Genomic DNA, 26,942 nt, shown 5'->3' on the forward strand with positions numbered 1-26,942 from the left:
AAGGGGAGGGTCCTTCTCACGAGGGATAACTCTCAACGTGGCTCGTGATGAGAGGTTGATTCGTAGAAAGCGAACCAGACTTGGTGCATTTTATTTTATTTTTTCAGCTTCTTGGTAGGTGTCTCGGGAATGAGGGGTGAGGGGCAATACGACGAAGTGTGCGAGTTATAGATAATGGATGAGATCTTATTAGATCGTCAGGGTCCAATTCCTGCTATTGGCGACGATTATTGGCCCAAAAGTATATTACATATTACATGTAGGTATTACCATTACACTTACATATGTACAGCTCCTACATTACGGACTTTATCGTCCTTGTATTATGCCGCTTGTATTATGCCGCCGGTATCTTTATATGTACTCTTTACGGATTATACTAGTGCAACTTAAGGGTTAGCGTTAGGTAAGTTAGGCCGTTCGTCGGGATGTGGGGCCTATACTACCTAGGTATATAGAAATTGATGGGACGATAAGGTATAGACAGGTGGTCCATTGCCACTTTAGGATTAGACTAAGCTTTTCAGGGAAGTAGGTCTGGCCGCCCTGGGGCAAAGGACCCCATAAGGCGGGGCAATTTCGTGAGCTGCGCTTTTCAGCTTCTATCGGCGCTTTTGGCATTTTTGGCATTTTAGCATTTTCACATCTGATCGTACTTTTATTATATTATTACTATTAATATTTTACCTTTGTACGTTCTAGGTAATTTCTAGACTCTTTCCCGCCTTGCCGGTATTGTCCGATTCCGATTCCATTAACCCAATTCGTTGCCTTTCCGCTACCTCTTTACATTGGCCTTAGGTACCTTGGAGTACCTTGGACAAACCAATTCCTCGAACTAGCAGAAGTCAAATCATGACGGCGAAGACGCTTCGCCTACGACATCCGACTTGAGAATGGGGTAAAACATGCTTGGTGGGCTGCGCCGAGTTTGTTCAAAGGCATTATAGCAGCATCGTCACCAAGCAGCAGCAGACAGACTATATACGAAAGGCATAATCATGATGGACCCCGCCTCCGTATCTTTTCCACAACCGCCGCCGCCGCCGCCGCCGCCGCCGCCACCACCACCACAGCAGCATCAGCAGCAGCACCAACAGCAAACGTCTCAACCACCTCCTCCAGGAACCGAGGCTCCGCTGTCGCACGAACTTCGTCGTCATCATAATCATCACCCTCAACAGTCGCATCACTTCCGTGTCTCAACCTTCTCGTCGCATACGAGCATCGATCTATCCGCTCTCGATCCTACCGATACTGTTTTCCAACAACACCTCCAACGCCTACAAGCCGTACCTGCTATACCCGCTATACCCGTCATCCCGAGCGACTATACTTCGCACGTCCAAGATAGTTTCGATAGCGAGCCAAATGCGGTTCACATGCTCCAGCGCTCCCATAAAGAAACAACCTCCGACATCCGCCGAACTCCACATCAACACCATGCCTCTCTCCCTCCATCGTCGCACTCGGCACCGCCTGCCTCGGGTCAATTCGGCATCCTAACACACAATGGCATGTCTCCAAATGCTATTCTCCAGCTTCAACAAGACGAGGATATCTTTATCCAAGCGGCGCAAGTCAATTCCTCAGCTGCTGAAGCCTCTGAACCGAGACCCCATGGCCAATTGGTCAATAGGATAGTCGTCGACCCACCCGATCTTCAAGCTTGGCGCGAGAAGCTATTCAATGTCGACGATACAATTATCTTGACCAATGACCAGTAGGGAACAGGATTCCTTTTGGAACTGAGCCCTTGTACTAATTACCAACTAGATTCGAGACGTATTTCCCCCATATCGATAATGTTTACTCGCATCGTTCCACGCAAAAGTACAAGCGCAAACCTTTTATATCGCATTACTGGGATTGTCGAATGAAGGGACGGCCACCGGGGACGCCCAAATCGGATGACCCTTCCAAGAAGAAGCGCAAGCGGAGTGCGCGCGAGAGAGATCTATGCGATGTCAAAATCAAGATTACCGAATACTTTCCGGGAGCGACGATGTTACCCGGTGACGGGGACTCGAACCTCAATTTAGCTCCGCCGAGTGTTTACCAATCTCCACAACAGCCCATGTTTAACGACGGCCTACCACCACGGCCCATAGATGCTCATCTCAACGGAGAGAAATTCTGGACAATACAAAGAGTCAATGGAAATGGCGGGAACGGTAAGGGCGACGGCGTCGCTGGTCCTCACAAGCATAGCCTAGAGAAGAGCGATGAGATCAAGAAGTCAACCGTACAGAGGTATGTTGCCGCGCAAGAGAAAGAAGCAAAGAAGATTCAGGTGGGTTATTCCTTGTACCATAGTTGCGATTACCTTTATACCCGGTTTTATATATGGAAAACTTCTGTCAAGATACAAGTGATCTAGAACGGTAACATCTCCCTTTAGCACAGCGGAGGAAAGCAATTGTTTATTATAATAGGGGGGCAAACAGTTCTACTCAGCTCCTATTATCTCCCATTCATATTTGGTAGTTCTAAAATCTAGCCAAAACTCCTCACACTAACTTACTCCTATAGAAGCCTCTACCTAGGAGGATGTCAGGAGCCGCACTTGCAACCGCGAAAAAGCACTCGAAGGAGCACGAATTAAAACTCTATGCTGCTTGCTTTTGGTAAGCTAACCTCCTAGAACATAATGTAGCTCAAGCTAACGAGCCTCCTTGTCAGCCCCTTTTCACAGAGAGTGTGGATTGCTCTGGAAGCGAAGGGTATGCAATATCAATATTGCGAGACAGACCCATTTAAGCGCCCTACCCAATTGCTAGAAGCAAACCCGCGAGGCCTAGTTCCAGCTATTCGTGAAGGCGACTGGGCCAGCGGTGAGAGTGCCGTCATATTGGAATACGTAAGTCGTTAGAATTATGAGATGATTATAGATGGTCCCCTCCATCGCTGACCGTCCAACTTGCTAGCTTGAGGACCATAACCAAACGGTGCCCCTTTCTCCCACGGACCCTAGGTTAAAGGCAAACTGTAGACTATGGATCGACCATGTGAGCTCCCCTGGCGAACTTCCACCACATAGAGGACACAGAGTTTGACTGGCTGGTTTAGATCAACGCAAGGATAGTTCCGGCTTTCTTCGCTCTCGCGAAGGCTACCGATTTCACAAAGCAATCAGAATACGCAGAGAGGCTCCGGAGTGAGATAACAGCCCTTGTTCAAGCTGCTAATGATAGGGTAGGTTCTCCACCCCTTACTTTACCCTTCAAAACATCTCTAATCCGCAACCCAGGGGCCATACTTCCTGGGAGAAGACTTATGCCTTGTAGACATCCATTTTGCTCCCTTCGTCCTTCGGATGTCCCGCATACTCCGAGAGCTCCGTAACTGGGGCGATCCCGTGCCGGGAACGCGTTGGCAACAGTGGACTGAGGCCCTCGAGCAGAATCCACATGTCCAGGCTACAACTAGCCAGAAGGAGCTCTATATCGAGACCTTGGACCTGTTTCTTAATAGCCGTCAACCCTATAGAGAGCAATTCGGATCGTAATATAATAATGGGATATATCATCATCGTCGTCGTCGCTACATACGCTTCTGCATACATATTGGGTACTTATATACGCGCATAAATACGAGGGGTTGTTACCGGATTCGAGGAGTATATACGGTATATACCATATCATGCCTACCATGCGCAACAGGACCGGACAACCCGCTCAGGCTTGTTCTTCTTCTTCTTTTTACATTTTTTATCTCCCAATTTTTTTCCTACCTTCCCCTTTGCAGGACGGAGCTGATCCCGAGCACTTCAAAAAGGGGTAACATAGGATCGGAGTTCGAGTGAGTGGTCTAGATCATCCCCGTTTTGGGGAGCCAGACTTTGTTAGGTTAGGTACCTACATAGTAGGTCGTACATATTGCATGGTCATGGTCATATTCAGCGCATACATACATTAAGCCAGGGGTGGGTGGGCAGGTGGACCTGGAAAAGTGTGCATAGAAGTTTTGTTTACTGCTAGTTGTCGTACATTCTTTATAGGAGCAATACATATATATATATATATATACAGATATATCTCTAAGGCAGAAGCAGCTCCCACCTGACCTTTAAGCCGCATTCCTGCGCGGTGAACTGTTCGGCGCATAGGACTTTGGATGTTCCGTCTTACATTAATACATTAGTAGTCGCCATGTATTCACAGGGATGTAATCAACCATTAATTCCGGGCGAAGGCTGAGCTGTCACGTTCGCTTTTACGAACGAAGATAGTCGAACTAGCATATGCCTAGTGCAAGTACCCTTACATACATGGCAACTCGGGCAGTGAAAGCCGCTAGGTTCTAGACTTTCCTATAACTAAGGGGGGTTTGTTCATGTGCTACTCGCGGAAAATATGATCTACGGTTGGGTAGATATGCCTTGCAGCGATGGCGAACTATATATGTTGAAGGTGAATCTGATATTTATTAAAAGACAACTCTCTTATATACACGTATATACACCACAAGCTGCTCATAGGCCACAGTTCGAATAAGTGACGTTATACTGAGACATAGACAAGACACTAAGAAGGCATGGATATCGTCTGGGTTCTGATTGTGTAATGAACACAACGCCCAACAGCAACTTAATTTGTTCAAAATTGGGTAGCCAGATACGATATCTGTTGTGATACGGCGTACGTAGCTATTCAGCTATTCCACCAGATTCCATCTTCAATCTTGAGTATGAGGTATGTATTAAGTTGCGGTTGCAATATTATGAAGACGTCGTAGGGGCTACCCTGCTAAATACCAGGATTACCTAGGTACTGAGTATATATGTTAGGTAAGTGTATGTATGCCTCGTAAAACCGAGCTGCTTCAGCAAAACCTGATGACGTTAGTTTATATGTATGCAAATTCAGTTAGCACATACGTGAAGGAGCCACTTAAGTGCATCATCGCTCTCACCGCGAGGCGCAGCTTAGGATTGATTCCTTTTGAAGAATCTGCCCAGTCTCGGTAATAGCCTATGTATGTACTTACAGGGGTTGACGTCAGGTTACACAGGGCTTCAAGCTTGTTTTCGCCCGGAGCAGCAGATAATAAATTGCCCCGCTCCAATTGCGACGCACTAACAACACCACCATCATTGGCACTGCATCATAGTGTACATGGTGTACATAATGCGCCTAATACTCGCCCTTGCCCCTCCCCTTCCCCCCCTTCCCCCCAACCGCCGTGAATTATTGTGCTACTGTTCTGCCGTTCTGCCGTTCATTACTCATAGCTTCCCAACTTCGACACTTCTTGAATCAGTTTAGAGTTTGATCCGTTTCCCAACTACACAAACTTATCAATTTACACTCTCACACTTATCACACACTTATCACACTTACTAGTAGTAAGTTACTACCCACTAACACGCGCCAACAATGTCCGCGTACGACCCTTATGACCCTCCCCCGCGCGAGTATTCCCGTCGGGTTTACCATGAAGATCGCCGTGAGAGGGCAAGTCCCCGGTACGCCGAGACTCAGGAAACATACTACAGGGTAAATCCAACGAGCCGCACCGCACTTGTGCCTCGAACGAGGGAAGATAGTGACCAGCTTTCCGTCGAGGAAGTTAATAGAGACTTTCCCCCTCCTGGTTACTCCCGAGATATCCGTAGGGCCAAATCCGCCGACCCTGGTTACGATGATTACTACTACGACTCCCGCCGCCACGACGGTGCACGGGATCACCGTCCTCGTAAGAAGCCCGCTAGTGTTTATTACGAGGAGGAGGAGAGAGCCCGCAAGCGCGTACTATCTAAGCAAGAAAAGATCATCGCCGCTGTCGCCGGTGGTCTCCTCGCTGCTGGCGCCAAAGAGCTATGGGATCGCCATGAAGCAGAGAAGGATGGCGTCGAAGTTCAACGCAACATAGCCGCCTCCGCTGCTCTTGGCGCTGCCGGCGCGCTTGCCGGCTACCAAGGAGTAGACTATTACAGCAAGCATGCCAATAAAGATGACAAAAAGTCAACCTACATTGTTCACAAAGGACGAGACGGTAAAGTTGTCGAGTACTATTCCGACGAGGACGATGACGACTCCAGACACCAAAAAGGCAACAAGTCTTTTCTTGAAAACGCCCTGGCCGCTGCTGGTCTGGGAGGAGCTATCAAGGCCTTGACCGGTGGCGGTTCTGAGAGGGATTCAAGAAGTCGCCGCGGTAGTCCAGATTCGTACCGTTCGCGAGGTAGCACAAAGAGCTCGAAGGATACTCCTGCGGCTAGAATGCAAAAGGCCGCCAAGGCGTCGCTCGTCGCAGGCGCCGCAGAGGCTTTCCGTGTTGCGAAGGAGCCTGGCGGATGGAAGGGAGAGAAGATGAAGCGAGTTCTTACCGCGGCTGCTGGTGCTGCAACCATCGATGCTGCTCATGATCCTTCCAAGGATGGCAAACGCCACCTTGTGGAATCCGTTATCGGTGGCCTTCTTGGCAACCGCATGCTCAATGGCTCCAGAAAGGACATCGAGGAGGATCGAAGTACAGGTCGGAGCAGGTCCCGCTCTCGTGCCCGCTCTCGTGCACGCTCCGAGGGTGGCGGAGGACCCGGTCTTGCGGCGCTAGCTACGGCAGGCTTGGGTGCTTTGGGTGCCAAAAAGCTTATCAGCGGCCGGAGTCGGTCTCGATCCCGTCCTCGCCGGGATAGTGTCGACTCATACGATAGCCGAAGCCCCTCGCCCCCAAGGCGCCGTAGCCGCAGCCGCAGTATCGTTGATAAGACACGACGCAGCCTAGCTAAAATTGGCCTAGGCAATGACCCTGATGATAAGGACGATGACTATTATGACGACCGGTCTTCTCGCCGGAGTCGTCATAGAAGCCCATCAGACGACCGCTATGATGATGATCACAAGTCTCGTGCCTATATGAGAGGAGGCCGAGGCCCTGCTAACGACGGTTATGATGATTATGATGAGGAGGAGCGTTCTATTGGTAGTGGGCGACCGCGTAGTTCGTCCCGTTCACGAGGAGGTAGGTCAAGTTCTGCTTCTAGTAGCGATCTTGGAGATTCAGACGAAGATAAGAAGATGACGTCGAAGATGCGACGTAAACAACTCATTACGACGGGGTTAGCAGCTGTTGCCACTATCCATGCTGCTAATAATGTGTATGGTAGCATGGGGCAGCGCAACGCGAGGCACAGAGCAGTTAAAGAAGGTAAACTGAGCCCGGAGGAGGCTCGGAAGTTGAAAACCAAGGCACTCTTGCAAGATGCGGCCTCGGTTGGCATCGCGGCACTGGGCGTCAAGGGCGCTATCTCGGAGCTCAAGGAGGCACGAGAACAGGCCAAAGCAATTACAGAATGGAAAGAAGAAAGACAAAGGCGTCATGAGAAGCGGTTGGAGCGACTTAGGCAGGCAAATTCCAGCTCTAGTGGCAGGTCAAGGACTGACAATTGGCGTTCTTCAGCTCCTCCGCGGGAGAATCGGTATGACGATGGGCCCCATTACACTGACGGGAACCCTTATTCTGCCTTACCTCCACCTCCGGAGGGATACGACAGGAGGTGATAGGGTAGAGTTATCCACCACTATGCATTGACCTGCATAGGCCCTACTCCTTTCTGCGCCAACTACATATACATATAACGGCTTGCAGAGCATAACACCTGCACTGTACCCCTTGACGACTTAACGATTTACTGCTATTGATGATTTTGGGGAAATATACAAGATTGGTGTGTAGAGGGCGTTTGGAATAAGATGAAAACTGCTTGCCTCTCGCGTCATTGCTGAACTAACCCCGGCTGTTTTGAAATAAAAACAAAATCTCGCTCGTCGCAATGATTTCTTTTCATCTCTTCTGAATCTCTTGAGATACGCGAAAATTTACTATTGATATATAACTGAGCATCTCGCTGATCCTGATTAATGTGTGACAGATGGGCGTCATCGCCGCCACCACCACCATCGCGACGACTAATGTACCTATATATCCCGCTGTAATGCAGCAAGGGGTTTCTTGTGCTACCTGATTCTTACCTGCGTCACCGAAAACGGGTCCAGGCGTTTGGAGCACCGGCCCTCTTGCAGCACAAGCGCGGAACAGGGACGTCTACCAGTGGACGTTCTCTCGCTAACCGGATGCCACGGATTTGCATCTCTGCTATCACGAAATTCGATTTGGGACTTCGGAACCAGTCAGCGGCCGTAATGAGGATGCGCACGGGGGTGATAACAGGATCTACAGGGTATTTTTTTTATTGGGACTCGGTAGGATCGAGATTACAACGGTTCCGACAAGTGGGAAGGACAGAAGGGGGAAAAGTGGCACAGATTAACGCACGCGTGGCAAGTTGGGATGGGGATTTGATAGAAGATTCGGTTGGGAATCGCGAACGGGATCTAAGGATACTATTATAGGTACACGTACCCGGGGGGGCGGTGTGTATAAATGGAGAGAGGAGAGGGGAAATTGGGGATGGAGGGATGCTGCAGGTTTTCTAGATGTTTGGGTATTTCCGGGGGTGCTATACTACATATCACCACCTGTTTGATGATGACGATGACGACGTTGAGATTATTTCCGATTGGACGATATTATGAAAGTCTTTTCCCTTTTCTTTAAAAACAAATATTTTATATATATTCTTTCTTTTATAGAGTCTATTGCAACCTAAATTAAGAGCCTTTATGCTTTTTTTGACGCTGCTATAACTATCTGTATCCTCATATAGTCCGTTTACATGTTTAATGACCATGTGATTTGCATATGTAGTACTGATACCTGATACCTGACGAGATATGATATGGTTGGGCGCAAGTATAAGCCTATCAAGCAACCGGGAATACAACTCGTCACGAGGACTGCGTTTGGCCATATCTGACTGCAGTGAAGTCCCCTGTTTGCATCGGCGTACATACGCACATACATGATACCTACATGCTCCCTCGTTTGCATACGTTGGGATAGGTAGGTATATGTAGTGCAGGGCCGAGTATGTATGCCGGTGGGAATGGGTACATCTAGGGACATATGCTCCGCGCTGAAATACATACATACATACTTTTATTTCATGCTATATTCGTATTGTACATACCGGTTTATTCTACCATTCAGCCAGCCATTCCAGGGGAGAAATACTAACGTACCTACCTAACCTACTAACTTGAGATCGGGAGAAGCAGTACGGATCGGAGATAGTCTTGACTAAAGTAAAATACCTCCCCGTTTCTAACCTCTACCAATACCCAATAGATCTATCTATCTATCTACCTATCTATCTATCTCTCTTACCCCCGAGCCTCTACCTACCTAGGTATGTACTAATGCAAGTATGTATACGGCGGTACAATACATTAGGTGCCTCCCGTGCCGTCCTTGCCAGCAAAACTCATGACATCATCGTGCTGACCGCCTCCCGCCTCGCACCTGGCACCCCCACGATGTGATTTGATTCCTGGAACTTTCTCTCCGTGGTTGGATTGAAGAAGAAAGAAAAAAACGTGGGCGCGCGGAGGACTGCTCCTTGGGGAAAGGGGTACGTACCTTGGAGACTGGGAGTCGGATTCCCCAATTCTGGGTTGTGGACGGGATCCTGCCATGCGCCTCTGGCAGCTAACGATCACATTTTTTGTTCCGCACGTGTACAAGTAGCTTATCAGGCAGGTGGTGTAGTATGGAGGTAGTCGGTAGTTCCTTCAAGCTCTGTCGATGACTTGGCGATATGGAGGCAGCCGAGCCGCATGGCTGCCCTCCCCACCAGCCTTCTTGGCATAGTCCACTGGGAACAGAATTGTGACTACTTTGATATCTCTTACGGTAATGCAATTTATGGTCCTATAGAACCTGGAGGGAGAAATATGGATATGAGCAAGGTTTCTCAAGGTGATGAGGTTCGGTTTCGTACTGGTAATTTCATATTCGACCAGTTCGCAGAGGCTCTATTAGACCGGCTTCTTTGCTCTAAATATGTAAAACAGCCTATTATGTACAGTATCGAATGGTCGATTCGTATGGTATTTCCATCTAACACACTAAGGACAGAATGCGCGTATCCATCTCGATTAACTGACGGCACCGCCTCCTTGCTTCCAGGCCTGAGCCATGGCAAGCATCTTGGATAGATCTTGCTTCTGTTCGTCGTCCGCCGGGAATACGTAATCGATATATTCTTCGAACGTGTCGTCTTCCAGTCTGCGCCTGCGCTTCGTCCTCCGCGGCATCTGTTTCTGGACTTTCTCGATGTCCTCCGCCGATCCATGGGTACGCTCGAACGACAACCAAGCGTTGAGTAGAGAAACTCTTTCTTCCTTGAGCTCCTTCTCCTTCATGCGCTTGTGAGCACGCTCGAACACATTGCGGGCTCTAGTCTTAGCCTCCTCGCTAACAGGCCGCTCCTCTTCTTCGCCTGTTTCTTCCTCGTCTTCTTCTGGGATGTTGATCTCGAAGTGCGCATAGCTGATCCAGACCTTGACATGATCTGTCTTCTCCAGAAGTCTCTCGTACAACTCGCGCGTCTTGTCGTACTCGCCCTCCTCTTCCTCGAAATCGATGTATGCTTTCCATAACAACTCCGGCATATCGAGCACGGGCTGGTTAATAGCGAGCTCGAAGATGGCTCTTGTCCTGTCGAGGTCGTCCAATCCTCTCTCGAGCTCGGCAAACTTGATCCACGTCTGGCAGTTGGCTGGATTCCACTCGATGTGCTTTTCGTAAAGGGTTCGACACCGCACAAACTCAAATAGCTTTAATTCCAACTCGATATAACCCTTAAACAGCTTGTCCTTCGGACACATGCCGATTGCTTGCCCTAGCGTTTTTCGTGCGGTTGTGAGCTCACCTTGCCGAATTTCAAACTGCGCCCTCAACAACCAGACCTTAGCAAATGTGAATTTCTTGTGGGGTATCAGGTCGAGGCATAGCTTATATATTTGGCGCGCTCGGTCAACATCCTTGGCTTCCATCTCCTCCCAGATAGCATAAAAGATCCACAGGTAAATGTATCGGCGCCAATGCCTCTTTTCTTGCGTCGGCGGGATTTGAGCTACAGCTCGCTCGTATACATCTCTCACCCGATCCAGGTCACCCGACGTCTCCTCTAATCGAGCATAGTCGAACCATATATCGTAGTTCTTCGGATTCTCCTTGAGTTGGTCTTCGTAGTGTCTCCGTCTCTTTGATAATATCACGTCCTCTACCCCGTCCCTATCACCATACTGCTTTTCAAAGGTCGTGTACGCCTTGTGTAAACCCATAGACTTTGAGCGAGGGAGGCGGTCCAGAGCGTACTTGTAAATGGCCCTAGCTCGCTCGTACTCCTTGAGCTTCGTCTCGAATCTAGCGTAAGCAATGAAAAGCCTCTCGTCAACAAATTCGTCGCCCAAGGCCTCAACTGCAGCGCCGAAAACTTCCCTAACTAAATCACTTGTCCCAAACTCTTCTTCGAACTTGGCCCACTTAATCCAATTACGCGGTTCCGGGTGTACTATCGTGAAGCGCTCGAAGATATCCCGGGCACGTTGGAATTCGCCGTAACGTTTCTCAAGCTTAATGTACGCGCTCCACGCTGCCTCGTCCGGCTCCCAGGCCATCCATCTCTCAAATACCTGTCTCGTACCAGGAATATTACCCAACATCTCTTCCATGTAGACATATTTGTACCATAGCTTGTCGATCCTAGGTAGGATAGTGACGGCACGGTCAAGTAAGTTTCTCGCATGATTGATATTCCTGTTTTTCATCTCGGCCTCGATATAGCGAATCCATAAAACGACAGACGTTGGATCAACATCGAGGGCTCGCTCGAAGATGGATCGCGCGCGCTTGAACTCTTTCTGCTCAAGTTCCCATGCAGCATAACGCATCCAATTATTCATATTAATCGTATTTCGGCGAACGAAGCTCTCGAACTCCCTTCGCTTCCGACCCTGGAATTCATGGAGCTCTTCTAGGTCACCAAAGCGCTGAGTCGGTGCTTGTAGGGACGTCTCCTGTCGGTCTACTGCTTCTCGGAGCAGCTGCTCGGCAGAGATCTGAATAGGCGCGGCGGCCTTGTTCTTAACCCTTGGAGGGCCGCGTGAGGACTCCATCTTGACTTCGGTGAATGAATGGTAAATGTAGGGTGATATATGTGTAGAAGACGAGATGCAGAGTATAAATAGAGGATGATTGGAAAGTTATGGTGTGGTATGGCTGTGCCAACCAGAGCGTTTGGTCTTGAGCCAAGGGCAGAATTGTATGTTATAAGAGGTTGGCGAGGCTGATTAGAGATAACAAAACGCGACGAGATCAGTTCAATTATTAAAGTGGGCTTAATCCCGGCAAGTTCACGGAAGAATTGTTTTACCGACCGTTGAATCTAATGAGAAGAGCTGTGATTCGATGTAAAGCTTAGGGTTCCATATTAAATTATAGTCGCGACTAAGAAGGCAGGAAGGCTGCGACCAAACTTCTACATAGTACATATTTTTGTCGCAATTGGAATTTGCCCACCTTCATACACAAAGAACCATCGACGCTTGCCGGATTTTTCCTCACCTGTCGTATAAACATAGTAAACTACGTATCCGTTTACTTTTAAGTTGATAATTTATCTCGTCGAATTACGCGATCATCCGACCATATATTACCTTTCGACGCCATGTCGACTCTAGCGGAGGAGTTGCTGCAGGACTTCGAGGACTCAGGGTCCGAAAATGGGGAGGAGCAAAATGACACCGGACTTGACCTCGATGGGCCGGCTATTGGCCCTCCAGCAAGCCGCGATGATAACGATATGGTACTAGACGGCGATGAAGAAGAGCCCGATGAAGACGAAGAAATGGGTGGCGTGAGCATGGGCGCCGCCGAACCCGTGGAAGACGAAGAAGCCACCAAGGCTAAGGTCGAGAAGATGCAGCTAGGCGGAGTTAAAGATATCCGTAAGGTTACTACCGTTATGGACAGACTGGACCCTCTGCTTAAGGTTAGTTTACCCTCTACTCCCTCACTTCACACTACGAACAGTGATGAAATGTTTACATCTCCTGTCTTGAGCTAGACCTGACCGACTGGTTACGACCTTATAGGACATCGCCCACTATCAATCAAAACCTCTCACGCCACACACAACAAATATAGGTAATATTGAGGACAACCCCGAGTACAAGATCCTCACTGAATCCAACACGCTCTCCACTCAGATCGACGGCGAGATCATGAAGGTCCACAAGTTCATCAGAGACCATTACTCCGCTCGATTCCCCGAACTTGAAACGCTTGTTCAGAACCCGATCGAGTATGCTAAAGTTGTGGCCATCCTGGGAAATGGACCTATGGATTCGGATAGCATCAGAGCGCTTCAAGGCTCAGCCGACAATCCTCTAGGCGAATCGCTCAAGTCGGTTCTGGATGGACCGTCGCTGATGATTGTCACCGTCGAAGCTACCACAACGAAAGGCCGTGAAATAAGCCAGGAGGAGCTTGAACGCATTCTGAAAGCCTGCCATATGATGATCAAGATGGACAAGGCTAAGAAAACACTTACAGACTACGTACAGTCTCGAATGAACATATTTGCCCCTAACCTTACAGCCCTAGTTGGATCGTTAACTGCTGCGCAATTGATTAATACTGCTGGAGGCTTAACTAATCTTTCCCGGGCGCCCGCCTGCAATCTTGCAGCTTGGGGCTCGAAAAGATCAGGCAATACGGCATTCGCCACCAATGTGGGCGTGAAACAGCAAGGTTACTTATACCATTCTCCAATCATCCGTGGCATCCCAACCGATCTAAAGAAGAAGGCTATGAAGGCGGTGGCGGCGAAGCTCGTCCTAGCTGCACGTGCGGATACCGGCCACTCAAACCCTGATGGGTCATATGGCGAAGAACTCAGGGGTCAATGTCTAGAGAGGTTAGACAAACTGACGGAACCGCCACCAAACAAGGGTCAACGAGCGCTACCGGCCCCGGATGACAAACCCTCACGAAAGCGGGGTGGCCGACGGGCTCGCAAGGCCAAGGAGGCAACTGCGATGACTGACCTTCGCAAGGCTCAGAACCGCATGGTGTTCGGCAAGGAGGAGAAGGAAACAGACTACGGAATTGGAGACTCTACTACGGGCATGGGGATGATCGGGCAGACAAACGATGGACGAATCCGTGGAGTGCAGATTGACAACCGGACACGAGCGAAGCTTAGTCAAAAGCATAAAGGCTGGGGAGGAGCTACGCCTATTGGCGGCTCAGCTTCGTCATTGCGCGGCTTTGGCCAATCAGGCAACATCGACCTTCGTGGTAAGGGTCTACGAACTTCAGGGGTAGGGTCCACTATCGGAGGAGGTGCAGGGACAGCCTCGTCTCTAGCATTCACACCAGTTCAGGGACTAGAGCTTGTAGACCCCAAGGTTCAAGCTGAGCTTAATCGTAAGCGAAAGGCGGAGGAGGACCGCTGGTTCAAGGGCGGTACCTTTACCCAGGTAGCCGGAGGCGGGACAGCTAGTAGTGCCAACGGTGGCTTCAAGGTCCCTGAACACCCCAATAAGAAGGTCGATACCGGTGCTGGCAAGATGGGACCACCGGCACTACCCGCTAAGAAATAGGGCGGGCGAGGTGCTGCGCCGCTATAGGATCGCGCGAAGTAAGGGGTTTTTGTACAACGTTATATGTACGCAGACAGACAAATGTAAGTAAGGCATGGCGTCTAAAGGGACGGTGGGGCCACTCGCTGGTTTTTTGGCCTTTTTTTCGCAGCATGGGGTCGGTCGCATGGTTACGGCGTTCTTGGAAGGCGGGGGTTATCGGATGTTATGTTAGACTACGGAAGAAGAGGCTAAATCGGCTTAGTTCCAGTAGTTAATTCTTATCATGCAATGTGTGCGTTTCTTACGTACAGCACTCGCTTTTTCTACAAACTCAATTCTCCAAAGGCCGCGCGCCGTCTGAAATCTGTTTTGAATGGATCCTTCCCCGCCTCGCTTGTCTTGTCCAACTTTATCTTTACGTATCTGTTCGCCTATGCCAGCTATGCCTAGATACGTATGGAGCCGGCTCCGGCTCCGTCGCCGTCGCCGCCCCGTACATTGACTTTGGCTAAGGGATATTAGTGTTTGCCGCTGCGGCGTTACGAGATATTTCTTTTCTTTTATAAAGTATCTATCCGACCTGGTCCCTACCTGCATATGGCATGTATGTACCTATGTATATATGTATGTGCGTAGGTAGGGAAGAGATGAGGCTTTTCTGTCTTTCTTTTTTTTTTTTTTTTTGCCTTTAGGGTTAAGTACCTAGGTTAGGTAAGTAAGTAGGTAGGTGCTCTACGCTTTGACGCGGGCGCGGATAACGGCTACGGTTCAGGGAGGGAAGGGAAGGGAAGGAAAGAAAGAAGGAAGGAAAAGAAGTGTCACGACGTACGTTTCGAACAGGAGGCTCGCACAGATCTCGATCGTCGGGCGGGAAAAAAGGTCCTTGGGCTGGGCCGGACTGGATGGAGCGAGGGAGCTGCCGTGGTATGGTATGATATGCTGGTAGGTAGGTAGGTAAGGTAGGTAGATATGATAGCGCGGCGCGCGTGGGTTACACGATACGTGGTCCCCCAGATTCGATGTCCGCTGCAGCGTTGCAGCCTCTTACGTAGATGGGTAGGTAGGTTAGGTAGGTAGGTATGGTATTTGGTATTCGCGCGTACCGTACGCAGAGCGAGCTCGGTACTACTACTGCCGGTAGGTCAGGTCAGGTCAGGTATGGCATGGGCATGGGCATGGCATATAAGACCTCACTCACAGGCGTACGGACCGTTGTCGCACGTGAAGGCGAGGGGCGAGATGAGAGGCAGGGCAGGGCCGGGTTCGCAGTGTTGGTGTGGTGTGTGGTGTTGTATTTGTGTGTGTTGGGGAACGCGAGAAGCGGGAAAAGGGGAAAATGCGAAAAGGAAAGATGGGATTCTGGTGAAACTCGCAGGTCCCGGACATGGGATTTTTTGGTTTTTTTTCTTTTTCTGATTCTGATCTAGATTTTCCAATTTCTGGATTCTGGCTGCATGGGCGATTTCCCAACATTCGCATCCCGCGCGGTATGCCTTAGAATAATACCATATTTCTTGTTTACTTCGTACACACACACACACTTACACATTTACGTACACTACGCGTATCTATATACATACCTAAGGTACTATGTATATAGACACTGCGCACCGCACCATCCATCATAATCATACTTTACTATGTAGCTGATTATGTCGTAGCTGCGGTGCAATTGGGTGAGGTGAGATGGGGGTTGGGGGCAGAAGAGACAGTTCCGAATAGTTACATTTTCGACGATATTCTAGGGTTAATTTTCTTCTTCTTTTTTTTCTGGCTCTTCTCTTTTTTTCTTCGTCTCTATAGAACTTGTTTGCCTACTTGAAATCTGCAGGGACTCGGCCGGGAGAGTACATGATGTATCTGATATGCACATATATAAAATGCATACATAGCAGAATAAGGGGTGACTATTCAGTATATATGTATGTATAATGTATGTATGTATGTATGTATATCCTTCGTCCGAGTCCCACAGGACGGGTCGAACTGAACTGCTGAGCGCCGATCAGTTGAAGATGGCAACGCTGAAAACCGGATTTCGTCATGACTGATCACGGTGACATATCTCTATTGTATGTGCTGTGTGTTATAGACAAGGTCTGCACCGCCATGCGAGTTAACAGCTTACAGCCCACAGCGCGGGGTAAAAAACTGGTACCTTAGTTTAGCAGAGCACCACACGGACGCACATGTGAGTGAGGAGACGTGAGGAGGGAGAGGAGGACGAGGGAAAATCCCATCCTTGTCTGTCCTGCCGTGCACATGTATTACATATATACCTACCTATGTACTTGGGTATATATATTGTACTGGAGGGGATCTGCGTTCGGTACCAGTTGTATGTATCTACGTATAACTACGTCTTCTATATCCATGTATATATGTTCTATGTATATGTATGAGGTATGTATGTATGCGTGTATATATGTATGTATATACGCCATGGAGGTCGCGAGTCAGAGTCGTGCAGTTGGCGTTGGCTTTGGCTAATATCGATATAGAAATGCCCGGCTTCTATGTAGATAGTGGGGAAGTAGGTATCTAGAAAGTAGCACCACGTAAGTGTGCGTCTGTATGTATTAAAGAAACCGACTAACTAGGGGAAGCTACGGAATCTCGGTTCCAGACGATCCATGGGAAGAAGCTTGTGAATGAGCTACATACATATCTACATACATACACTAGAATAGTGCGGTTTTACGACGCACGTAATAGCGACTATCAGAAAACCAGAATATATACGGAATATTGCTGAAAAGATCGTCCACCGTAAGGCTGCACCGTCGTTAGCGAGCACGGGGCGTATCCTGTGGGCCGGGTCAGTACCTACATAGTGTATTGTATATAAAAAGGACCCCAAGAACCCCAAGGGCCCACGATCGTGCGCAAGCTCGGTAAGGCCTGTTTGTTGCATTATACCGAACGGCCGGCGGTCGTCTCGGGTTGTCGTGGTCGCGGAGCCCCGGGTCGAGCGACAACTTTTAACGGCGTGTCCCGGAACAGCATACCGCTCTATACGGTACGGTCTGGGTCGATATTTAGCATATGTATTAGATAACAAATTGGTTTCTCCCGCATGTATAGCATGTTACCGTAGACATGCCTGTGGCTCGTGGCAAGTGCTTACACCCTACCTTACAGAGTAGCTATGTATCATCTACTGTACTACTGTAGGTATGGCACAATTCCTATTGGTCTCTTTGCTTGCTGCTATAATTCTCGTCGTGATCCTTACATTATCCTCGGTGTGGAGGTACGTATATTTATTTACTGCAAAGAGTTTAGTGTAGCTGGTGTAGTCTACCACGTTCTCTACCTACAGCTATATACTTTAATGTGCACCTTGTTGGCGATATTTCAGCATGTTTATTCTTTTTTGTTTTGTTTATGTAGGTATAACATATAACTACGTGTAAAGTACGTATGTAAGTAGTATCGAGTGTAGGTAGAATGGGATCTGGCCAGATCCTTAGATATAGCTTGCATTGATCTCATGGCGAAATTCGCATGCGGCACGTAAAGTCGGGTCTATGGAAAGTATGGCAAAGCTCTTGGGCGATGCGACTCGGTCGGCCTATGTATATGCATGGTAAGCATTGTGAATGCTAAATAGGCAATCGAAAGGCCATTATAACATGCCATGGCTTTTTCGACGACTCTTTATCAGCTCATGGACTGATGCTCGAATGTTGGCCATTGCGCATTTGCTTGTGTGGGCCATTCTTATGCCATCTAGACCTATAGACCTAAACACACATACCACACAAATACTACACACATGTAAACGTAGTAGTTTTGCACATTATCTCAGCAGGGGTTAAGGTCCTGGGCTTGCGCTACTGGGTACGGGGTTCCATCCGGGCATCCCATCCCATCCATGATCCATCCAATGGCCAATGGCTCAACTGAATTTTGCATTCCCGAAACAGATGACATCTCATCCCGGGACAAGGTCCAGGCCTTTTTAGAACAAATAAAGTAATCCGTAGCAGATGTGTAAATAGATGCAGATGGATAAAACTTGTATAAACCATAAACCGAATAAACACGAGCAAATTCCGAACTTCCAAGCCTTTTCCAAGCCTTACGGAGCCTTACGAAGCCCCGCGAAGTTCCTTGGGACAGTTAGCGGCCAAGATGTCGAGCTGTCGAGCCGGAAACAAGGCATCCACGGACGTGGAAGTATATCGAAGGTATCGAAGGTATCGAAGGTGGAAGCGAAGCCCCCCCTCGGAAGCACGGCCGAATCGCCTTGCTAGCTGGACCTAAAGCTCCGAAACACGCGCCCCGTCAGCCCGTGTGAAACTTCAAAACTGAAAAGTCAAAGCTTCACTTGCGTCATCGTGACAATTGCCGTGTCCATATTTCTTTTATCATGTATCTGGATGCGAACGGATGTATCGAATTGGTAGAGCCAAGTAAGTAAGTAATAGACCCGTCATCGATAGCATGCAAAAAGGAAAAGAAAAGAAAAATGCAATGTTCTTGTAAACATAAATACGGAATAGTAGTTTTGGATGTACAGAAGTTAAGTGAAGTTTACCGGAAATAGAAATTTCGAATGACTTAAAATGCCATAATGCCATACATATAACAAAAAAGATTGCGATAATCTACTATCGGCGCCATCGCCTGATAAGCTTATAGATGATCTATAGTGTAATGTGCCGCTTTTAGACGATGTCGCTCTTGTGTCTCGGCGACACTCGAGGACGTACATATAGATCATATAGATAACACACAGATAATATTCCACAAATATTCGTCTATCCTCATTGCAAAACTCGTTGGATGAGAATAGTCCAAAGATCTGGGAATCCCATGAGATACACTAGACCCCATAAAGTCCGTTTCCGTCTATATACCAAGAAGGCTTGTACTCTGGTTGGCGCGCATGGACAGGGTATTAAAACAAACCGCATTCAGAATTCCAGGGACCACCATCGTACCACAGGCAGATGTATGTATTGTACATATGTACAATGCGTGAGTCGGCTCTGCTTCGTAGGCTGACAGGGCTTAGTTAATGAAGATGTAGTATTATTAGACCGCCAGAAGCTTTGAGAATTTCGAGGCCCGCGACGGACAATTAACGAATCCATCCAGGGGAACATAACGTATGTACATACATGCCTACATACATAGGTAGGTAGTCAGGTAGTACCTATGTATGTAGCGTATGCCATGTATGCGTGGCCGGGACCCTGGCTGTCAAACGATAAGTTGGCCCTATGAGAGACACGAAGTTCGCGCCAAGATTTTTAAAAGGTGTGTTCCTGTAATGTGGACCTCGCCGGCGATCTCGCCAGCAATCGACGATTGCCCAACATTGTTTCGATCTCTGTGCTGCTGATGCGCGGAGCCAGTTACTCAACCCTCAACCCCTAGAAATTTTGTTGCTACGTTTGTAGGCCGGCATGCTTCGAGGGCGGGTTGAAGGAATTGCTGGCCGTCTTCCATTCCACTCATTCTATTCCGGTAGGTAGTACTCTTTTATTAATTATCATCCGCATCGTCCTTGTTCTAATCGTGCCGATGCGCTTCCCTTCGATGTACCTTTTTTTAGGTATATATTATGCAGAAGGGAACTCAAGACTCGAGAAGGTCATCGAGTTGTACATGCATACCTACATAGGCATACATAGGGAGGGGTACCTAGGCTGTGCAAGAAGGCTCAAACATAGTTAGCGCATGCTGAATGAACCCTGACTTTTTGATCAGTTCCAAGAGTTGGATAACTAGTTGGATACCCAGTTTCTCACTATTGTATTAAACCCCTACTCCTGCAAGGCTTCTTGCAGTGTACCGTATATGCATTATGGCCGTACCGTAGGGTTAATGGACAATGCCGTGTATCATCAGTATGTAATGTGCATATGTCCATGTTATCGGGGTACAAATACCGAAGCAAGCCACGCTGAGCCTCCTTTGGACGTTGCACGTTAGGTTAGCTGGTTAGGTAGGTACAATACCTAAGTATAGTATAGCTTCGTCCCTTAATACCTAGGTTAGGTATCGTAGCCTGCGTAACGTCTATTTCTCAGGGTATCATATTCAGGGACTTGGCAACGGGAGAGACAGACCATAATAGCAACCCATAATAACATGGGCAAGCTAGACAGGGCATAGAACATTGAGAAAGAAAAAAAAGAACCCCCCAGTTCCATGTGGGGCTTGACTATCCGCTTTCATTCAGTCCCTTGCTAGAATTCTGCGGCCCTCCATCAGGCGGAGACCGATCTCCCTCCAAAATCGAGATCGCTCTTAAATTTCCTTTCCTCGGGTCCCCATCGTTAGAATTTGCTGGCTATCGAAACAACCGCACACGGATACGGATACTCTCTCCTTCGCCATTTGGCATCGACCCGCTCTGTGCTTACCTTGACTCCGGAGCGTTTATTCATGACATCATTATTTTCCTCTCATTTCTTCCGCTTTCCTTGCCGACATTAACAAGTCAGGTATGTATGTGGGATACTATTCGGAAGCCCGATAAATAAGTCGTTATGCTCCGGTCTTGCTATGTGTCTCTCCCCCGCATGCGGCATACGGCGCAAGGAAGGGCTAAGGGTTATTCGTGTGCTCCTGGTCAGGACCCCTTAATAACAAGTCAGCGGACTGCAGCACATCAATCAACTACGTATGTACATGTCGCATGGGTAGACTTGCCGAGTTGGCGTTGGCGCTTTGTGAGACCTACACTAAAGGTAGATGTGGCTAATGTAAATGTACACTAATATCTGCTTTGTGTCCACACGAGAGAAAAAATGATGGAGTGGCAGAGTGGATGGGCAGATGGGTAGGAGGGATCGAGATGGAGGGGAGTGGGGTGTGAGTGGGGACTGAAGGAAAGCATCGAATTCTGAAAAAATCAGGAAGGGAAAAGAAGAATGCCATCAAGGGCAAGCGGATGACAAAGTAACCTTACATACCCCGACTCTACCTATCAAGTGCTCAAGTTCCAGAGCTCCTCCTGTTATCAAAAACCATTCAAATGAAAATCTAGATAATCCAATAGCTGACATGGTAAGTAGTAATGGTATCCTATTTTTTAAAAGTTGTTTATTCTGCATATTGTAGTTGTCATCCGTGATGGAGACGCATGCGAGGGTTAGTGGACTTCGTTGGAGCACATGTAACTTTAACGTATTGTAACTTTGTAACTTGTGTATTCTGTCAGTCACCATGGACAGTTTAGATGATCTCTGTCGCACAAGGTTTCCGGCATGTACCTTCTCTACTTGTTCCATGTACCCCGAGCTTCCCCCCTGTCTCCCCTGTCTCCCCTTTGACTCCATACGTCTTGGCAGATTTAACAAATAATCTTCGATCTATATTTCTATCTAACTAACCTAAGAGATTGAGGCGTCGAGGGGGTCGACGATACCGCAACTTACATGCATCGGAACTTGACACATCAAGGGCAGCCTGGTATCCTAAGGACCCTGAAAATTTACCGTCTCTGGCTAAGTTAATAGAAAGCGACGGCTTCCGTTTTAAGTCTTATCCTCCTCCTGTGGATCATTTACTCTGGATCTTAAGTATAATATTGCTAGTCTAGTGGATCGTGTGTTGGTAGATACACTATTATCGAAGAACAAGACAAAGGATTACTAAGTTACGAGCCTCATTCTTTACATATGTAGTAAGGTGAGAATAAAGGCACGGATTTTTCAATGTACCCACAAACATAGTAATAGTCTCTCATGAGTCATAAGCTTACCTTACTCTATACCGCGTTTGTACGTATACAGCGTATAGTAACAGATGAACACTACCAGCTCTTAACATCTCTTACTCGTCCCTACTTAATAGAAGACCCGTTAAGCACGTACCCAAATGTCGTTCTACACTATAGTTAGTAAATAGTAATATATGAGGCGGACGTGGAAGACCATAAGAGCTAGGTCAGCTCAGCCTGCTCAGGTACCTTCGATAGCCTCCTACGTCACCGTCAACATCAAAAACTAGACGGTCCTGACGATAGCGTAGGCCCGCCTTATGGGACATTGTTTCTCCTTGCGAGTGGGTGCTATATGGAGACTGGGAGCACGAGTTACTCCTCGGATTGGAATGTCAATCAGGGACCCGGGTGACCGGTCTGGTGGTGCTGGCATCCTGAAATAGACACTAGGTGAAGGGAAATATGCTAGCAAAGATCCGAGCAATGCAACATCCAAACGTGCCTGCTGATCATCTGTACGCAGCCTGGCAGCGCGACGCAAGGTGAGCCACCGCAGCGTACCCGTCTCGTCCGTGGCGTCTAATTCGTCAAATACCTTCTTCACCTACCCTTGCATGGAAGAGGTACGTATCGTACTCCACGGGACGGGATCGGCTTTGTCGAAGCTTCACTTCCTAGAACGGATCAACGAGAAATCTTGCTGCATAGTAACGACGCAACGACATAACGACGATATGTAAAATGCCCAGACTGCCAGATAAGCGTTTGCAGAAATATTACTGCTCGCTTGCGTCCTTGACTGAGAAAATTAAGTTGGCCTCGGCAGCAAGGGAAAAAGTCTCTCCTCAAATGCCTCAAGTCAACTTGGTCAAGGTTGCGGTGCGTCTTGATAAAGTTCTATTCTACGCATAAGTCTAACTGCGTAAAAGTCATACACATGCCTAGATACATACCTAATGCACATAGTTAGTGATAGGTAATACGAGCAATGGTTCTTCGGAACGGTCTTGGATAAGGATGACCTGCATGCGCACATATTTCTAGAATAATGAATCACGGCTTACCATGGCGATATGTAAATGGTTATCATGCAGGATATCTGTAGGTTACAGGACTATCTTGGCAGGACATCTGAACATATCTGAACGAGCAGAGCCTTACGATGTAACCTCGGTACTGGTCAATACTGGAAAAGAAATGGATGTAACTAAACAGCTACATGTAAGTAAGGAAGTAAGGAAATAAGCGGTGACGACGATCTTTTTTTTTTGGTTGTGTTCTTCGGTACTACTTCATACATACATACATACATAGGTAGGTAGGTACCTACATACATAGCACGCCCAATGCGCAAAGGGTACATTTGTGATACTCGCAAGACTCGGTCAGGTACAATGCCTCAGTCCCATGTGTCTGCAACCGCCCCCCCGCTTCCTTCTGCTTTTTTGGAACCACTTGCTAGCATGTAGCGGAACCCCTGATCCCTGTAATCTTTGTGCAATGTAGCGAAGTACTCCTTGTACCTTTTAGTCTCGTCCTTTTTGGTTGGAAATGTGGAGGAAGCTGGGAACTCGATGGGATTCATGCCTTTCCCATGTTTCTTTTTAACCAACTCACTTCCCGTCGTATCTCGCACGAAAAAAAGCTCCTCTGGTCCTGCCTCACCTTTCAACCTTTATTCTCGAAACCACCCCCCCTCAAAATAGCTACACTACAGCACTAGTCAACCACATACTTCCGCCTAGTAGCTATTTATCACAATTGTCTTCACCTTATACTTTGGATGAGAATAAACCAGTCCAACCTAGCTTGAGCTTAACCGTACACACACGCACACACACACACAACCTCAACCTGTCGAACCGTACGTCTTTTCAAAGACCATAAACCATCCCCACCTCAAATCGTCTCGTCGTCTTTTCGACTCGTGCCAGTTTTAGCTGCCGCCCACACAAGAAACCTTCTATGTGTTCGGAGTGTGCTTGATTAAGCATAATTCATTGCTTTTGGACTTTTGTCTACTCACATTACAATTTTACTCGGCTGTGCCTTACCTTACTACAGGGGTTTGAGCTTCACATACATTTTTCAAAGACCGAACGACAAGCACGGTTTAAGCAGTCAATTGCAATTGAATCTTTATCCCGCTTTCCGCGCCCTATCCCCACATCTACAGACACAATGCACGCACGAGACGCCACCGGACGTCAGGTCTCTCTCTTAAACGATGACCCATACGCCAGCCACCAGTCATACCACACGGCTATCCACTATCAATCCACCGGCGACCAATCGCCGCCGCCCCACACTCCAGAACTCCTTCGTTCGGATTCATACGATTCCAACGCCAGTTACGATGCCTACTCTCCACTAACACCTAGTCTATACGACTATTCGTCACGCCAGCTCTACGATGACTACCTTCCTGACCAGCAAGTTGGCATGAAACGCCCTGTCTATGTTGCAACCAGTCGTTCCAATTCATATGAAGACGACAGCTCTGCTAGCTCAGCTGCACCCGAGAAGACGGGCAAGCGTTACCCCTGTCGGTATCGTGATAGTCACGGTTGTGAGAAGACTTTCACTACTTCGGGACACGCCTCGCGCCACTCTAAGATCCACACTGCCGAGAAGGCTGTTCAGTGCACGTACCCTGGCTGCCACAAGAAGTTCACCCGCGCAGACAACATGAAGCAGCACCTTGAAACTCACTTTAAGGACAAGTCGAGGTCCTCTGGCTCTTCCAAGTCTAAGAGCTCATCCCTATCTTCTCCATCCAAGCGTGGCTCGGTATCTTCTAAGTCGTCATGCTCTCACAGCAGCGCTCCGTCTCACGAAATTCAAATGTGGGATTCGGATCAATACGGTCCCGATGCTTCACTTCCTTCCCCCGGTGGGGCTTGGGATATGCGTGGTCTTAACCTCCCACTTATAGGCCGGCCCGGTGCAGCCAGAACCAGCAGCGGACTAGACGCACTAGCAGCAATCGCTTGCCAAGAGGGTGCTTAAGACATGCCCAACACAAGCTTTCTTATTTTTATAAGCCGACTTAAGACCAACATCTAGTAATGAAGGGGTAATGGACTTGTTTTTGTTCCCATCTGTGTAAGACAGGGACCGGTATGGGCGGATATACGTTATAACACGGCGTTTGGGTACATTTGGGAACAGTTCACGACGGCACTATTGATACCACGGTGGCACGCATACGATGGGCGCACCATTTTTACTTTGCATTTTTGACAGACGGCTGGGAAAAGCATTCGAGCAGCATGGAGTGCTTCTCACGCTTCTCTCTGCTCACAACACGATAACCCGGGCCAATTGGCTTGTCGCCCCCGGTTTTTTTACTTGATTGGAAAAGGATGATGGAGCAGTTGTATAAACATCAGCGAGGGCGAATAAGTGTGCTCTTGCATATTACACATGGGAGCTGATTAGCAGGCGCACACGGAGATGCGCCGGAGACCCGCCGTAAAGGGTCCACATACTTCGTCGGGCGGCATTTTGTCTACTATATATAAATGACGTTGGAGTTAGGCATTAGATACCAACGTCCGCCCAGGACAGAGAAGGGGCGGATGGCATACGAAAATGAAACGCAATATTTAATGATAAAACTTAAAAAATCCTTTTTTACCTAGTAGCTTCAAATTGCCTACTCGAAAATGTTCAGTCTTGAGAGATGTGCTATGGTGATGAATTACTTTGTAATAAATAACCAAGTGTCCCTGCCGCCGATCCGGCAAACGGACCGGACTCTATTCATTATGGGATACGACTATGTAGTAGGTTCCTAACGTGATTATTTTCCGCTGACAACACATCAGGGTCGGGATGATCTCCAGGGTTCTACCGTGCCAAAACAAGCCAAAATTCAACTAATTGCAAGTCCCTGATCTTGGCATTGGACCCTGATGATCATCCATCCAACTTCTTTCCCCTTTTCCCTGCCGGGCAGGTACAAGACGCATGTCGACGGAGAGGGTTCATATTAAGGGTGCGTGGGGTGCGCCGGCCTAGGTACCGGCCGATCTGCGGGTTAGGGTAGGGTGTTTGTTGCAACGATATTTCGGTACCATTTCGACGGGGCGGCCGTTGAGCCAGCCCAAGTGACCGTTTAGCCGTCCCGTGGAAGTGGTGTAATATATAGATGGATAGATAGATAGATAGATAGATATACCTACATATTATACGTAGAGAGGTGTTCTCGAACGAGACTATTACATACAGTAGCGTCAAGCATCCTAGCTAATTTAGTAACCACCTCCAAGGCACGCGTGTGGTTGAAGTATGTAACGGTAGGCGAGCAAGCGAAGAAAGGGTAGGTTACGGAGTAGCGTCGTCCGCAAAGGGGGGCCGCTCTTGGGAAGTGGGAAGCGCACTATTATTACGCTCCCGGGGACCCCTTCCCCCCCTTTTTCCCCTCGATCGACGTCATCTTGCATCAGTACGTCATCACCCAATGCCCCCGGGCCTTACCCTAGACCCTACGTATGTACCTGCCTGCCTCTTTTCCCCATCTAGCCAATTGTTTTTTATTAGTCCCCGTCCAATTCCTGGCCTGGCCTTGCCTTGGAAACCTCACTTTAAAAGAAAAATCCTTCTAACGTCTCCTGATCCAATCACCAGAGGACACCCCATACAGGCGGTAATTTTAGTTTTAGTTCCGGTTGTATGTAGTGTGGACTAGGTATGTATGTAGGGACCCGAAAACTCTCCACTGCTCGTCGTTTCGTCACAAGTCACTTTTCCCAACG

The 26,942-nt window shown here is 48.2% G+C and overlaps 5 protein-coding genes across 5 annotated transcripts; 4 read left to right on the forward strand and 1 right to left on the reverse strand.

Annotated features, from left to right (window-relative positions):
- The first annotated feature begins 498 nt into the window (after positions 1-498).
- On the forward strand, positions 499-4,023 carry F5Y00DRAFT_242803 (uncharacterized protein). Its single transcript, XM_048008579.1, has 7 exons — positions 499-1,723; positions 1,777-2,293; positions 2,533-2,627; positions 2,683-2,860; positions 2,928-3,008; positions 3,070-3,195; positions 3,251-4,023. The coding sequence occupies exons 1-7, from the start codon at positions 1,002-1,004 to the stop codon at positions 3,506-3,508; spliced, it is 1,977 nt and encodes a 658-aa protein (XP_047862841.1). The 5' UTR covers positions 499-1,001; the 3' UTR covers positions 3,509-4,023.
- Positions 4,024-4,884: 861 nt separating this feature from the next.
- F5Y00DRAFT_242805 (uncharacterized protein) lies at positions 4,885-8,615 on the forward strand. Its single transcript, XM_048008580.1, has 2 exons — positions 4,885-6,966; positions 7,877-8,615. Exons 1-2 carry the CDS (start codon positions 5,379-5,381, stop codon positions 7,915-7,917), a joined length of 1,629 nt encoding a protein of 542 aa, XP_047862842.1. The 5' UTR covers positions 4,885-5,378; the 3' UTR covers positions 7,918-8,615.
- Positions 8,616-9,444: 829 nt separating this feature from the next.
- On the reverse strand, positions 9,445-12,192 carry F5Y00DRAFT_242813 (cell cycle control protein). The gene has a single exon (XM_048008581.1). The coding sequence runs from the start codon at positions 12,024-12,026 to the stop codon at positions 10,002-10,004; it is 2,025 nt and encodes a 674-aa protein (XP_047862843.1). The 5' UTR covers positions 12,027-12,192; the 3' UTR covers positions 9,445-10,001.
- Positions 12,193-12,385: 193 nt separating this feature from the next.
- Positions 12,386-14,828, forward strand: F5Y00DRAFT_242815 (pre-mRNA splicing factor). Its single transcript, XM_048008582.1, has 2 exons — positions 12,386-12,901; positions 13,005-14,828. Exons 1-2 carry the CDS (start codon positions 12,578-12,580, stop codon positions 14,514-14,516), a joined length of 1,836 nt encoding a protein of 611 aa, XP_047862844.1. The 5' UTR covers positions 12,386-12,577; the 3' UTR covers positions 14,517-14,828.
- A 9,237-nt stretch (positions 14,829-24,065) lies between these two features.
- Positions 24,066-25,919, forward strand: F5Y00DRAFT_129465 (uncharacterized protein). Its single transcript, XM_048004189.1, has one exon. It carries the CDS (start codon positions 24,364-24,366, stop codon positions 25,189-25,191), a length of 828 nt encoding a protein of 275 aa, XP_047862845.1. The 5' UTR covers positions 24,066-24,363; the 3' UTR covers positions 25,192-25,919.
- The last annotated feature ends 1,023 nt before the right edge of the window (positions 25,920-26,942 follow it).

This window comes from Daldinia vernicosa (genome assembly GCF_022497035.1).
Source record: "Daldinia vernicosa strain CBS 139.73 unplaced genomic scaffold F5Y00scaffold_39, whole genome shotgun sequence".
NCBI lineage: Eukaryota > Fungi > Ascomycota > Sordariomycetes > Xylariales > Hypoxylaceae > Daldinia > Daldinia vernicosa.

Bases quoted from the DNA above. Each gene is read 5' to 3' on its own strand.
- F5Y00DRAFT_242803 (XM_048008579.1), top strand. From the start codon at position 1,002: ATGATGGACCCCGCCTCCGTATCTTTTCCACAACCGCCGCCGCCGCCG. The intron at 2,628-2,682 runs GTAAGCTAACCT...CCTCCTTGTCAG, and splicing joins CTCTATGCTGCTTGCTTTTG to CCCCTTTTCACAGAGAGTGT. The intron at 2,861-2,927 runs GTAAGTCGTTAG...CCAACTTGCTAG, and splicing joins GTGCCGTCATATTGGAATAC to CTTGAGGACCATAACCAAAC.
- F5Y00DRAFT_242805 (XM_048008580.1), top strand. From the start codon at position 5,379: ATGTCCGCGTACGACCCTTATGACCCTCCCCCGCGCGAGTATTCCCGT. The intron at 6,967-7,876 runs GTAGGTCAAGTT...AATGTGTGACAG, and splicing joins TTCGTCCCGTTCACGAGGAG to ATGGGCGTCATCGCCGCCAC.
- F5Y00DRAFT_242813 (XM_048008581.1), bottom strand. From the start codon at position 12,026: ATGGAGTCCTCACGCGGCCCTCCAAGGGTTAAGAACAAGGCCGCCGCG.
- F5Y00DRAFT_242815 (XM_048008582.1), top strand. From the start codon at position 12,578: ATGTCGACTCTAGCGGAGGAGTTGCTGCAGGACTTCGAGGACTCAGGG. The intron at 12,902-13,004 runs GTTAGTTTACCC...ACGACCTTATAG, and splicing joins GACTGGACCCTCTGCTTAAG to GACATCGCCCACTATCAATC.
- F5Y00DRAFT_129465 (XM_048004189.1), top strand. From the start codon at position 24,364: ATGCACGCACGAGACGCCACCGGACGTCAGGTCTCTCTCTTAAACGAT.